Source organism: Orbicella franksi, chromosome 3, assembly GCF_964199315.1.
Source record: "Orbicella franksi chromosome 3, jaOrbFran1.1, whole genome shotgun sequence".
In the NCBI taxonomy this organism is placed as follows: domain Eukaryota; kingdom Metazoa; phylum Cnidaria; class Anthozoa; order Scleractinia; family Merulinidae; genus Orbicella; species Orbicella franksi.
This window is the reverse complement of record NC_138147.1, coordinates 17,827,294-17,839,211: the sequence shown is the minus strand read 5'-3', so window position 1 is coordinate 17,839,211 and position 11,918 is coordinate 17,827,294. Positions and strand designations below refer to the sequence as shown.

The 11,918-nt window shown below is 38.8% G+C and overlaps 1 protein-coding gene across 1 annotated transcript; it reads right to left on the bottom strand.

Annotated features, from left to right (window-relative positions):
- Window positions 1-2,123, bottom strand: LOC145481624 (uncharacterized). The gene is made up of 5 exons (XM_081460137.1): window positions 2,096-2,123; window positions 1,927-2,013; window positions 1,635-1,754; window positions 901-991; window positions 1-206 (listed from the first exon to the last, which is right to left on the bottom strand). The coding sequence occupies exons 1-5, from the start codon at window positions 2,121-2,123 to the stop codon at window positions 5-7; spliced, it is 528 nt and encodes a 175-aa protein (XP_081316263.1). The 3' UTR covers window positions 1-4.
- Between the last annotated feature and the right edge of the window lie 9,795 nt (window positions 2,124-11,918).

Here is an 11,918-nt window from a genome sequence, read left to right as displayed (position 1 = left end):
TAGTCTACTTTGATACTCTGACGGAGCTCTTTATCTTGGTCACAATAGGTAATGCACTTCCAGTGATAGAACTCCTGTTTGCTGGAGACCTTGGTTTTGTTGTTCTAGACTTAGTTCTTGATTGTGGTGTGCTTCTTTGAGAAGGCATCTGATTAGAGCTTTGAAATGGGAGACCAGCATCAGGGTTGATTTTATTGTTGTGGACTCTTGCTGAGGAATGAAAGTACTATTTTATTTTAAATGCAGATATACAAAAATAGAGAAGTTCCAGAGAATTAAGTTGTCATACAAACAGTCTATGTAAAGGAAGTAACTTTAAGATGTTTAACTTTGATGCTTTGGATTTGGGTGGAAAACCTAAAATGTGACTGTGTGCTTGCAAATTTATCACCACTTCTCAGGTAAGATTGCTCCGTATCTTGAGTTTACAGACAGTTTATCTCTTACAGTGATTATTTCACATCAAATTATGTTTCTCTCCTAGACAAACACTGTAATAAACTTGTCCTATATTTAATCTACTTTGAATATAACAGATTTTACCAAAGAAAGGTTTATGAAATGAAAGCTATTGAGCAGTAGTTTCATTCGCAAGGTAATTTATTTTCAGTCTAATTTCGGTTAATTCTGAGACTAATTTTGCTGGTTTTAACATTGTAGGGAGTGGTAACCCCAAATGTAAAGTTAGTGGGAGAGAGGGCCTTAAAGTGGGGTAGTGGGGGAGTACAAATCCCATTTCCTAGTATATTTTTTGCCCAAATTTCATTTACATTCCAACATTTTTACTTGTGATTCCCAGTGCCAATGACCCAGATCCTATTTTCCCCATTAACAAAAATAGGCAAATCCCCTACAGGCCCCTTACATGACAAATATGACCATTTTGCAAGACGAAGTTACTTACACATTAAATCAGGATATATCTCTGGCAGGTTGTTCAGCAGTGGCTCAAATGTTGAGAATTCCGTCCCTGTTACGCTGTCCATCTTTTCTACAATAAGGACGTTTAACACTTTAAAACCGGTTTAAAGTGGCGCTTTCATCTACTTGAAGTATGAATTTGAGAAGCCAAACACGTTGTTAGACCCTTAAATATGGCTGAAAGGAATGAGTGGATAGCAATAATGAGGAATTTAAATGCGTGACTTGGCTTAGTTTCTGATCAAGTTGTACATGTACCAAGAAAGCTTTTTGTAGCATTTCATTTCATGATAGAGGTAACGTTTTCAGTCTTGACTATGAAATTGTTGTGAAACTAATTGTTTCATATCAAAGATCTCAATACTGGGTACTTTCCATTCAGCCAAAAACCCCGGAGCTTTCGAAACAGGAGAAAAATGATATGGAAATTTCCTTGGAAAGTTCCCGAAAAATCAGAAAATTATATTTTCCGAAATGCGAACCACTCAACTGAAAATTCATGGTTGAAAATCAAATGGAACAAAAACTCCCGGTACATTTTTTTTTCGAAGATTTGGGAACTAGCTCGCGAGGTTGTCCTTTTTTTCTGGAATTTTGTGGAATTTTCCGAATTCTGGTCACATAAAATATAAACGGGAAATGGAACCGTCGGCGGGGACGGATTAACAAATGTACTGAATCGTTTAAGACATTACTGTAAAAGCTAAGCTTACTCAAAACTTTGAGAAGCACATAATTGCCTCTTCCTTGAAGATATTCCGCCGCAAATTGATCCGGTGGTCGTTCATGGATGCATTTTAGCGAGCCGTTTTCATCTGTGATGTCCACCACAGCTGACAAGAGAAATGTTAAAGATAACTTTAACTTTTCTGAACTACGGGGCTAAGCAGGTGCTGTGATATGTGAGCTTTTGATTAACACTCATCTTCCAAGACTAGCAACGATTTTAATTTTATAAACTTGTGGCGATTAATAATTTTTGATGGCAGTTGATTCAGGATTCACCTTCTTGCTCGCAACCACATCGAAGTTTGATGTTTTCATACAATATGATACTCGGACAGAGAAGGTTGAAAAGCAGCTTCTGGTCATCTACTTAGGAAGTAAAAAGAAAATTCTGTAGTAAATTTAGGAACTGAAGATAACTGAGAATTTCACAAATTTTCGAGCTTACCTCCAAAGTGAATCGTTATGAAGGACATTGGCTGATAGTTGCTCCGTTATATCCCTTTACACTATGTAGTTTACTAGTTTCAATTGTTGGCTTATAGAGGAACAACAAGACTACTTTGGCGTTTCATTACCTAAGAAAAATGATGCCGTACCGTCGTTAACTGAATCAGAAGTGGAAAAACAAGCTGCCTTAATTTTCGCGCCATTTGGTGCGCACGCAGATAATGACGTCAAAAATGCGACAACCTACATACGCGCGAACTTGAGGTTGGCTTCGATACAGTATGCCCTCTACCAGACACCGCGGAAATACGTTTTTTGACGTCACAGTAACTGGTCAGTGGTCATCACCATCGGGCTGTGCTATCCTTCGATCGATCAGTTCTCTGAGATCGGTGTTTTGCTTCGTTTTAAGGTCGAAAATATCCTTGATACTTCTCGTTATTGGTGAGTTTGACGTCCTTAAATGGGTTTTTAATACTCAAGCAATGTTCGTAAAGAATAGCGGTACAGGGGAGTCATTTTGTGTGGAGTAATGTGTAGTTTGCTGACTCGAGCCAGCTGGAGCGGACGAAGCGTGGATCGTGTTGCTTCAGCCGCCCTCGCCTCAGAATTGCCAAAATCAACGATGGGTATCCAGCAAAGCAGAAGATTGGTCCTATATGCAGCTTTTGCAAGGATTTTGAAGACTGGTTGGATTTAAAGTGTAATTTGCACGAAATGGTGAAGGCACTACATGTAAGTCGGGACCGTTTTATTCACACTCACTTTGCGCCGACATGTGGTGCTTGTTCATTGAGATTATATTTCGCAACGCGTCAAAGAAATTTTGATAAGAATTTGTCTTTAAAGACTGGCGTTTTGGCGTTTCTATCACCTTTCTAACTTTCTGCGCCTTTTGGAACGGGTGAAATAATTTTTTTGTACCTGCCGTTTGGTGTCAGAATAAAACATTTGTTCATTTCATTCACAAGATATTTCTCAATCATTAAAGATTGTTTAAGCCTACATTTATATAATGGTGGCGTTTGCGAAGGGAGTAGAAATCGAAAATATTGTGATTTGTTGGCTGCAGCGAACGCTGGAAATACTGAAAACATTCAAGACCGCTCAATATCTTCGGTTCGCAATTCATTGACAATTTTTCCTTGCTTGAGGTCTTTTTTGTTTACATCGATTAAATGTTGATAGTACATGGAAATTTTCAAGGCCGTTTCCTTGTACATGTATGCACATGTAACTAAATATTTTAAAATGCCCAAACATCTGTATTTGTTTACACGAAACCGCTTCCACTTATGGGATGTAGTCAAGTTTCACTACTTTTGATGCTGAAAAGACATTCAACATTTCAGCGAGGCAGTAATCAACTCCTTAATGAAACCCACTAGTTTATTTTGTTTACTCAGTCATTTGAAGCTTTTCGATTTCTATTTCTCTATCTTACATGTGCATTGTATCAACTTATATAAATAGTTGACTGTTGTTGTTTTTCCTTGCATTTGATTTAATTCAGATGAGCTTTGCTCAATCACTACAAAATAATTTTTACATTGTAATCATACATGCACATATCACGTGCTTTGAATCAATATGAAATAAATTATGATCCCTTTAGTAACAATATTGTATCATCCTCCCTTCTGTAAGATTCTTACTTAACTTGTAACCACTTTATTACAAGACACTATAGCACCTGATGGCAATAAATTATATATATATAATTATATGCATTTATTTTTTTTCCTGTGATAAATTGGCTAACAAGTGGGTTTGTTTATGCCACTGTGTCTCTGAATTGGCTTACTGTCATCTACAAACCATTGGTAATATATCTTCACTACATCTAACTCAGATACTAGACACAAAAGCATGTATTAAAGAACAGATACTCTTCTTACAAATTAACATTTATTGCATTTAGTTCATCACTTAAGTTCTACAACATTGCTTTTCTCCAGTGAGAAATTTTGTGCAAAGTCTGAAGTTGTAAGTTGCAAAAACAAGTTCCATCAGTAGTTGTGAATCGTTTAAAATCAGGCTTTGGTACTGTAAACTGAATGGCAGAAAGCGAGGAAATTAGACATTGTCTCAAATACACAAGCGATAAAAGAGGTAAACTTGACTGAAATCTACAGACTCCTTTTTTTTAGGTTTAGGGTTAAGGTTAGGCCTAGGGGACAAGGTGGGAGGTGCAGTGGCCTTGTGATTAGTGCGCTCAGCAATGGATGGAGCGGTCCGTGTTAGAGCCCTGGTCAAGGACATTGTGTTGTGTTTTTGGGCAAGACACTTTTATTCTCAGGGTGCCTCTCTCCACAAAGGTGTACATATGGGTACTGGTGAATTTAATGCTGGGGGTAACCCTGTGATCGACTAGCATCCTATCCAGGGGGTAGTAGAAATACTCCTAGTTGGTTCATGCTACAGAAACCGAGATAAGCCTGGCCTGATGGGCCACCTGGCTCTATGCAGACTTTACCTTTTACTTAGGGACAAGGTACTGCATCAAGTGGGGGAAGGGACAGTGGAGTCAGAACCTCTCACTTCCCATACCCTGTTCTCCCACTTCCCATACCTCTATCTCTTCACTCCCACCCTTGTTTGTCCTGCTCCTGTCCCCTGTAAATTAAGAGACTCAAAACACATCATCATTTAGCTGTACAGTCCTTAGGCATTTCCTTTTCCTTTTTTCCTTCGTTTTCAGCCTTGCTACTCGTACCCACATCTTTCAAGTGAATGACCTATGACGTAACCACTGTCAAAGGGTTTCATTTTGAGCCTCATTTTGAGCCCAAGGGTGAATTTTTCTTTGCCCGTCGGCCTAGAAGTCTCTAAAGACACTAAATGAAAGTCAAGTAACATTTTCAGTTCTTGTTTTTGAAAGTGTTTGAAGCCTTAATGAATGACAAAAATTAGCATTTTGCATTTCTCTCCAGATTCCTGCCCCTATTCTCCCGGGTCCTGCCCCCTATTCTCCTGGGCTCCTGCCCCCTGCCTCTCCCCACCATCAACAGATGGCTGAATGTTCAGGAGAGGAGTTGCCATATGGAGAGCATTGGTCAGTGTTCTCTCAGTTGGTGTTTTAACAGCATTGATGATGTGGAAATCATCCATGGACAGTATTTAAAAGGATTTTTGCCGAGCCAAAATAGAAAAAAAATGTACAATAGAAGAAGTTTTCTATAGGGAAATCCAGATAATAGTAATATGTAAACAAATATTAATTTTAGAAAGTTATACAGAGTCTCAGGCTCCAAGGTAATGTGGTCAGAAATTATCTGGGTGGCCTTATAACCAGAGGATTGTTGTGTGAATACATGGGGGATAGCCTATTTATAACTAAAAATGAAATTCATTTATTGAGTTTTAACTGGAAGTTGTTACCCAGATTTTATGGTATTTTTATTGTCTTACAGTAACACATGCATGTATTTTTAATTACCCTTTTAACAGCTTTGTATTCCATATCTTCTGCCATCTTTAGATAATCAGATGTCATGTACCTCTTGTGGTTTTTTCTAATAGCTAAATAGCTTTTTTTCTAAACTCTAATAGCTATGCAACTAGTTTAAAATAATTTTCACACTTTAGAGGCGCTAAAAGCAAAATACAGAACGGCAACAATTCGAAATTATGACAAGAAACAAAGAAACAATAATAAACTTGTAAATTTAAAATTTTATTTTCGCCAGCCTCAAGCTTCCTGAAGTACAGTATAATTAAAATTGGATATTTTATTATAAAACATACCTCGGTGAATTCTTCCTCGAGTTGAGGCCAGATTTTGAACCCTTTTGGGGATTCAGTCCTGCACTTGTTACACCAACGTGTCCAAGATTTATACGAAGCACTGCTTCGATTTCGGCCAACTTGGTCTATAATTCGGTGATACCGAGTGAGGACAGGATGACCGTGTTTAGCTACGTGAGTGTCCCCAATCGAACAAGTGTACGAACACGAGCATGTCTTCCCGACGAATTTGATCAAAATGCCGTTGACATACCGATTCATACGGTTCAAGTCCATCAATTCAACAAACTTGAGAATTTGATGTCCTCAGAACACCGCTACAGCAACACAAAAGCTGCCTAGGTTTAGCCTTAGCCCACTTCGTAACGTAAATCGCCATTGGCTCGCCGCTTACGATCATGAACTCTCACGAGACAACAACAATTTCACACCGTGTGCAAGTTCAGTTTTGCTTTGGCACAATATATAATATTAACTAAGAACTAATCAACAAACGAGCGGAGTCTAAAAGCTAAGTTTACAGTGTGCGCTCTAAGTTTTGTATCTTTTTGACTGTCGACAAGACTCGCTGCGTAAACAATGTAAAAGTTGCAGACATTTTGTAGTTTTGTTAAGGTGTACCGCTGACCGGCAAAATACTGTATCGCGCCCCAAAAAACGTATTTCCGCGGTGTCCCTCTACCAGGGCTAGGGGTGACACACTGTGCTTCAGTGCTTCTAAAATCGACTCAGTCGCTATCATACTAGTCATTATGCCGCAAAAGGTTCTTCTTACCTCCCTCCCTCCCTCCCTCCCTCCCGCGAAACAAACGTAATTTTCACAGAAGTGCAAACAACCTATATTACAAAATAATCAAATTGAGACAAACAGTAGCTCCCACGTAAGCGTGTAACATTCATGAACAAATACTGTGAGCAGCAGGTCGGTCTGATAAACGGACAATCAGATGGGTTTTACCTCTGACTAGTCCAATAGGTCCTGTAATACAAAGCTTTGTTACGTGACCAAGCGGCTTTTTCATATAGATCGATGGACACCTTTAGATAGGCACCTTCATTTAAAAGTAAACATCTATAAGTAAATTTTCAGGGTAGTCCCTTCAGGGAGCTTACAAAGTAACTCTGCTATCAATAGGAGCCCTGAAGCTATTACCTAACATAGAATGCTCAATAATAGGATATATACAAACATAAAAGCGTAAATTTGAAATGGTCATGCAACAAAATGTGCTGTGGAGAGGGACAGGGGGTTAAAGAGAAGGGGTCGAGAACTCTACGGGAGGTGGGAGAAGAGACCGCGGGAAGGGGCCCTTTGCATCAAACGGTCACACGGTGCAAAATTCTGCGATGTTCAGCTCTGGGCTAGGTAATCAAAACAAAGAAAATTTAGGCTTGACCAGTTCAAGTAGGTTTGTCTAGGAGGGTGCCGAATACAAAGGGTCCAGTAGGAATACCAATGTGGCAGGAGCAGTGAGAAAAAGGCAAAAAGAGGTGGGAAACGATAAGGAATGGGAGGAAACCGGGAGTTAAGGATATGGGAAGCTGGAAGTTCGAATACTCATGTTACCCCTGGCCCCTTTACCAAAATGGCGAGCATACATATATATATATGTCTAGCGACATGTTTGAAATATTGAAACGCCGTCATTTATTGCTAATTTTGGTTTTCACTGATGTATAAGACTAAGAGCGAGATTTTATGGCAGTTGAAGGGTTGGAGAATTAGATTGATTTCACTATGCTTGATGGAAAAGCTTTTATACAGCCCGTAACAATTTTTTTTTTTTACATATACATCAGTAAGTTATATATTCAAAAATTATTGATTTCCAAATTGGCAATCTTTTAAAGTACTCACCTCAGCCATGACAGCCTTCGCGCTCCATTCATTTCTGAAATCTATTTCGCACAAAGTCACGTATACACTTAAATGTGACAAAAAACAACAACAACTGAAACCCACATGCGCTTCTTTACAAGACATCTACGCGAAGTTCTGTAATGAGAGAAATATTAGAAATCCCTGGCCTTGAGAATTATGTTCTAAGTCGAAATATCGGCCACAATAAATCAGCCCTTCTACATTATTTTAGGCTCGATTTCCAGCCGTTTTAGGAGTCTGGTTGTTGATCCTCCTCCCAAAGAATTTGTAGAGATCACACCATTTAATGGTGTGATCTTGGACAAGCACATTGCATGTCTGCATTGCATTGGACAGTCGAACCTCACTAAGCGACTACTTTGTGTAAAGTTACCATCTTGAGTCTGTTATACGATTCCGTTTTAAAGTCCTCAAAATTAAATCCCCACTGGGCGTGGCTCGAGCTTTATTTGAACCCCTGACAACGGTTTTTTAATTATTTCTTCCAGTGCAACCCTAAAAGAGGGCAAAAATAGTGTCATTTCGTCCTGAACATCCTGAGTGAGACCAAAATCCTTGATTTACACCCCTGAGCCAGACGATGAGCATCCCCGACCTTTTCATACGGGAAACCCCCCCCCCACCCCCGACCCACGTGTCCCCATGAGTTCCCAGCATTAGCTTGTCTTCCCTATAGATTTTTAAAAACCTCTCTTAGAGCTTCATCTTGCTTCCCCGTTCGTTATCTCCCGTGTTTCTTAGTGCGTTATCTCAAGGTACGTTAGTATTATGAAGTTTCCAGTGAATTTGTCGCCCGTTACCGTCTGTTCCGGTACTAAAGGGCATCGCCAGCTACGCAGGCTATAACAAGGAAGGCCATCAACAAAATAAAGGGACGAAAAGCTGACCAGTTTAGCATTTTATATTTATTTTGCGCAGCGAAGGAGAGGATAAGACAGGCGTACGATCAAATGCTCAGTAGAGAGGCTACTATATACCGCGGTATTTTCTCTTTCCCTCAGCATTTTTTTTTTTTGTATTTTATTGATATTTATATAAGTTTACAAATAAGAGTGACAATAACAACTGAAATAACATTTGCAGATAAAATAAAGAAAAACTAAATAAACTAACGTGAGTACAGATGGAAAAAAAAACGAGGAATACTATTACTAATAAGACTACTTAAGAGGAAAATACTAATACACCCAAAATACTTACTAACTATTTATATCAATGAATAAAAAAAAAACTACGCTAATTTTTACTTTTTTAGAAGAAACTACCTAGACTAACGCTAGTATAGATGAAAAAAAAACAAAACAAAACAAGAAATACTGTTACTAATAACACTACTTGTAAGGAAAATACTAATATACCAAAAAAACTTACTAATATATTAATAAAACTACGTCAATTGTTACATTTTTTAGGCTGCCGGCCTAAATACAATTATTTGTAATAAATTTCTTCCACTTGGCGTCATGAAATGTTCGCTTGCCATTAAAATCGGAAATAACCGTTTCGATTTGATATACTGAGGAAACTTTTGCGAGAAAGATCTTTAATGACGGAGGAAATCCTTTATTTCGACAGGAGTAAATGTGTTGTTTTGCTAAGATCAACAGATGGTTGAGAAGATAAAAGTCTACTTGTCTGTTCCAAAGTCCAAACATTTTGTCAACATCTGATAGTGCTTCGATTTTTATTTCTATCGTATTTAGCCAGTTAATTAGTTCTCTCCAGAAACTGTCGGAATATTCACATTTTATTGGTAGATGTTCGATAGCCTCACTTTCTTTTTTGCAGAAAGTGCACAGAGGCGAAGGTACTACGCCAATTTTGTGGAGAAACTTGTTTGTCGCTAAATATCTATGTAATATCTTGTATTGGAATTCACGGGATCTAGAATCAATAGCTACTTTGAAGGGAATTCGATATATCTCTTCCCATTCCAGTGTCTGGCTGTATGTCTCTGTATACCTTAGCTGTGCAGTTGGTAAACTCTCGTTCTTTGAGCGAACTTCGTTATAAATGCTCTTGGATATGGCCTTATCAAAGTTTACATTGTGGCCATTTAGGTGTAACTGTGCGTTACTGGAAAACGTAGAGTTTTTTGAAAAATTATTGCAGGTTTTTAAATGTTGCCGCCACTGTGCAGGTAATGCGTCTATGATCGCCATTAGCTGAAACTTTTCTTTGGAATGAATGGGTAAATTAATAGGCAATTTCTTTAAGTCAAAAGCACAGCGCAGAAGTAGTTTCGACCCCACATTTTTTAGGTAATGGGAAAGAATAATCTTCCAATTACTTTGTTGATCATCGGCAAATTTCTTTCGCTCAACATCGTCACAACACGGATTTGAGAGAAAACTTGATCTACTCCTCTCTTTCTAGTTGCTCTATTGAGAAGGCTGGGGAGGGGGGGGGGGTGAACTTTATTACATATGAGATGTGAATGTGGAAGTGAACAGGATTCTAATTAGCCTGTAACTTTCTGGCATCTTCCATACCTCATACCAAATGCCTGTACTGATAAAGAAAAAATACTTGAAGAGTCATCCTTTGCGTTCATATATATGGCAAGCAACACAGCACCTATGCTAAGTCTTTTTTGCGTTGTGTAAAACGTACCTACCCCTCCTTAACACTCGCCCATTGCTAACCTTACAAGGTCAACAATTTATTTTTGGAATTTATGGTGATTCATGGCTTAAAGGGGCTTTCATGAAGAACAGAGATAAAGATGAGCCGAAAACGTCTTTTGTTGAAATTTTTTCTTGCTTTGCTGAATAACTAAATAAAATGCACAAAATTTATTTTTGTGGTGGTTCATCGTCGCAGTGTGTTGAAGGGGCGATTTTCAGCTTTGATTTTTGACAATGTGCTTGCGTTCTACGAAGCAGTCAAATAAAGCTCCACGCGCTTGATAGTGACGTCATGACGCGGGTTCGTCTTCATCCCTGGGCGGCGTTTCGTCAGCAAAAAGCGGACAAATTGGTGTACAAGGTACATAAGGTATACCCTGGTCTTCTTTTGAGTCCTTGAGATCTCCAAATCCTTTTAGTTTAATTGGACGCAATATTCAATTAAGATGTAAAATTTTTCTCTGCCCTCTTTAGCCTAGCCCGCTTACAATCATTAAATTGTTGGAAATGCCGCAGGGATCTTGGCATGATCTTCTTTCCCGTCCCCTCCCCTCCTCCTCGCTATTCATGACGGATGCAACCGTCAACTTTCTAGCTAGAAGACTAGACACTCAAATAAAGTTATTATTATTATTATTATATTATATATTATTTGTGTCAGCGAACAATGCTGCGGAAATTGAGCCAGGACAAAAGCGAAGGCCGTGAACAGAGCTTGGTGACGCCAAAATTAAAAATCGTCTCCGGCTCAATAACACGATACTCAAGGAATGAGATGATAAATGCTAGTGAATATATGAAAGATCATATATTTGAACTGCGGAGAAAGGTATGAAGACATGATTGATCATCGCAGCTCAAATATATGGTCTTTCATATGTTCACTTGCATTTATCATCATCTAAGAGCTTCTACGGGTATGCTACAAATTCACAACGGGACCAGCTCCCGGTTGGCTTGATAGCTCAGTTGATGGAGCACTGCACCGGTATCGCAGAGGCCATGGGTTCAAATCCCGTTTAGGCCTGATTTTTTTTCTTTTTTTTTTTTTTTCAGGCTTTAATTTCACAACTGCTTAAGTTGTGTATAACTGCGATGATAAACCATGTCTTCATATTTTTCATTTTATTAGTCAGGAAATTATAATCATAGCGCGTTTTCTACTGCATTCTTGCTCATATATTCCGACCAAATTCTCTGCTGATCTCAAACGCCTGGCAGCTTTAAACTGCGACCGAGCTTCCTCATTTACGAACCGATACCGTCCTATGCACGATCGAAAAGTTTCGCCAGGTGTACCTCCCCCGGGTACCTCCTTGCTGAGTTTCGCGTTTCTCGTTTTTGAGTTTCCCGTTTCACTCTGCGCTTTCGTGTATATACAATTTCGTGTTCAGGAACAATGTGTCAGCAGAGTCTCCTTATTCAACGATTTGTTCTCATGATGTAGTATTTTATTATTTGCTATGAATCATAACATCTTCCATACTTTTAGTTCCAGAAGACTGATGGAGCAGGCGAGCTTACAGAGGGAAGAGAGCCCGAGAGCGTTGCCTGTTTAACTTTTT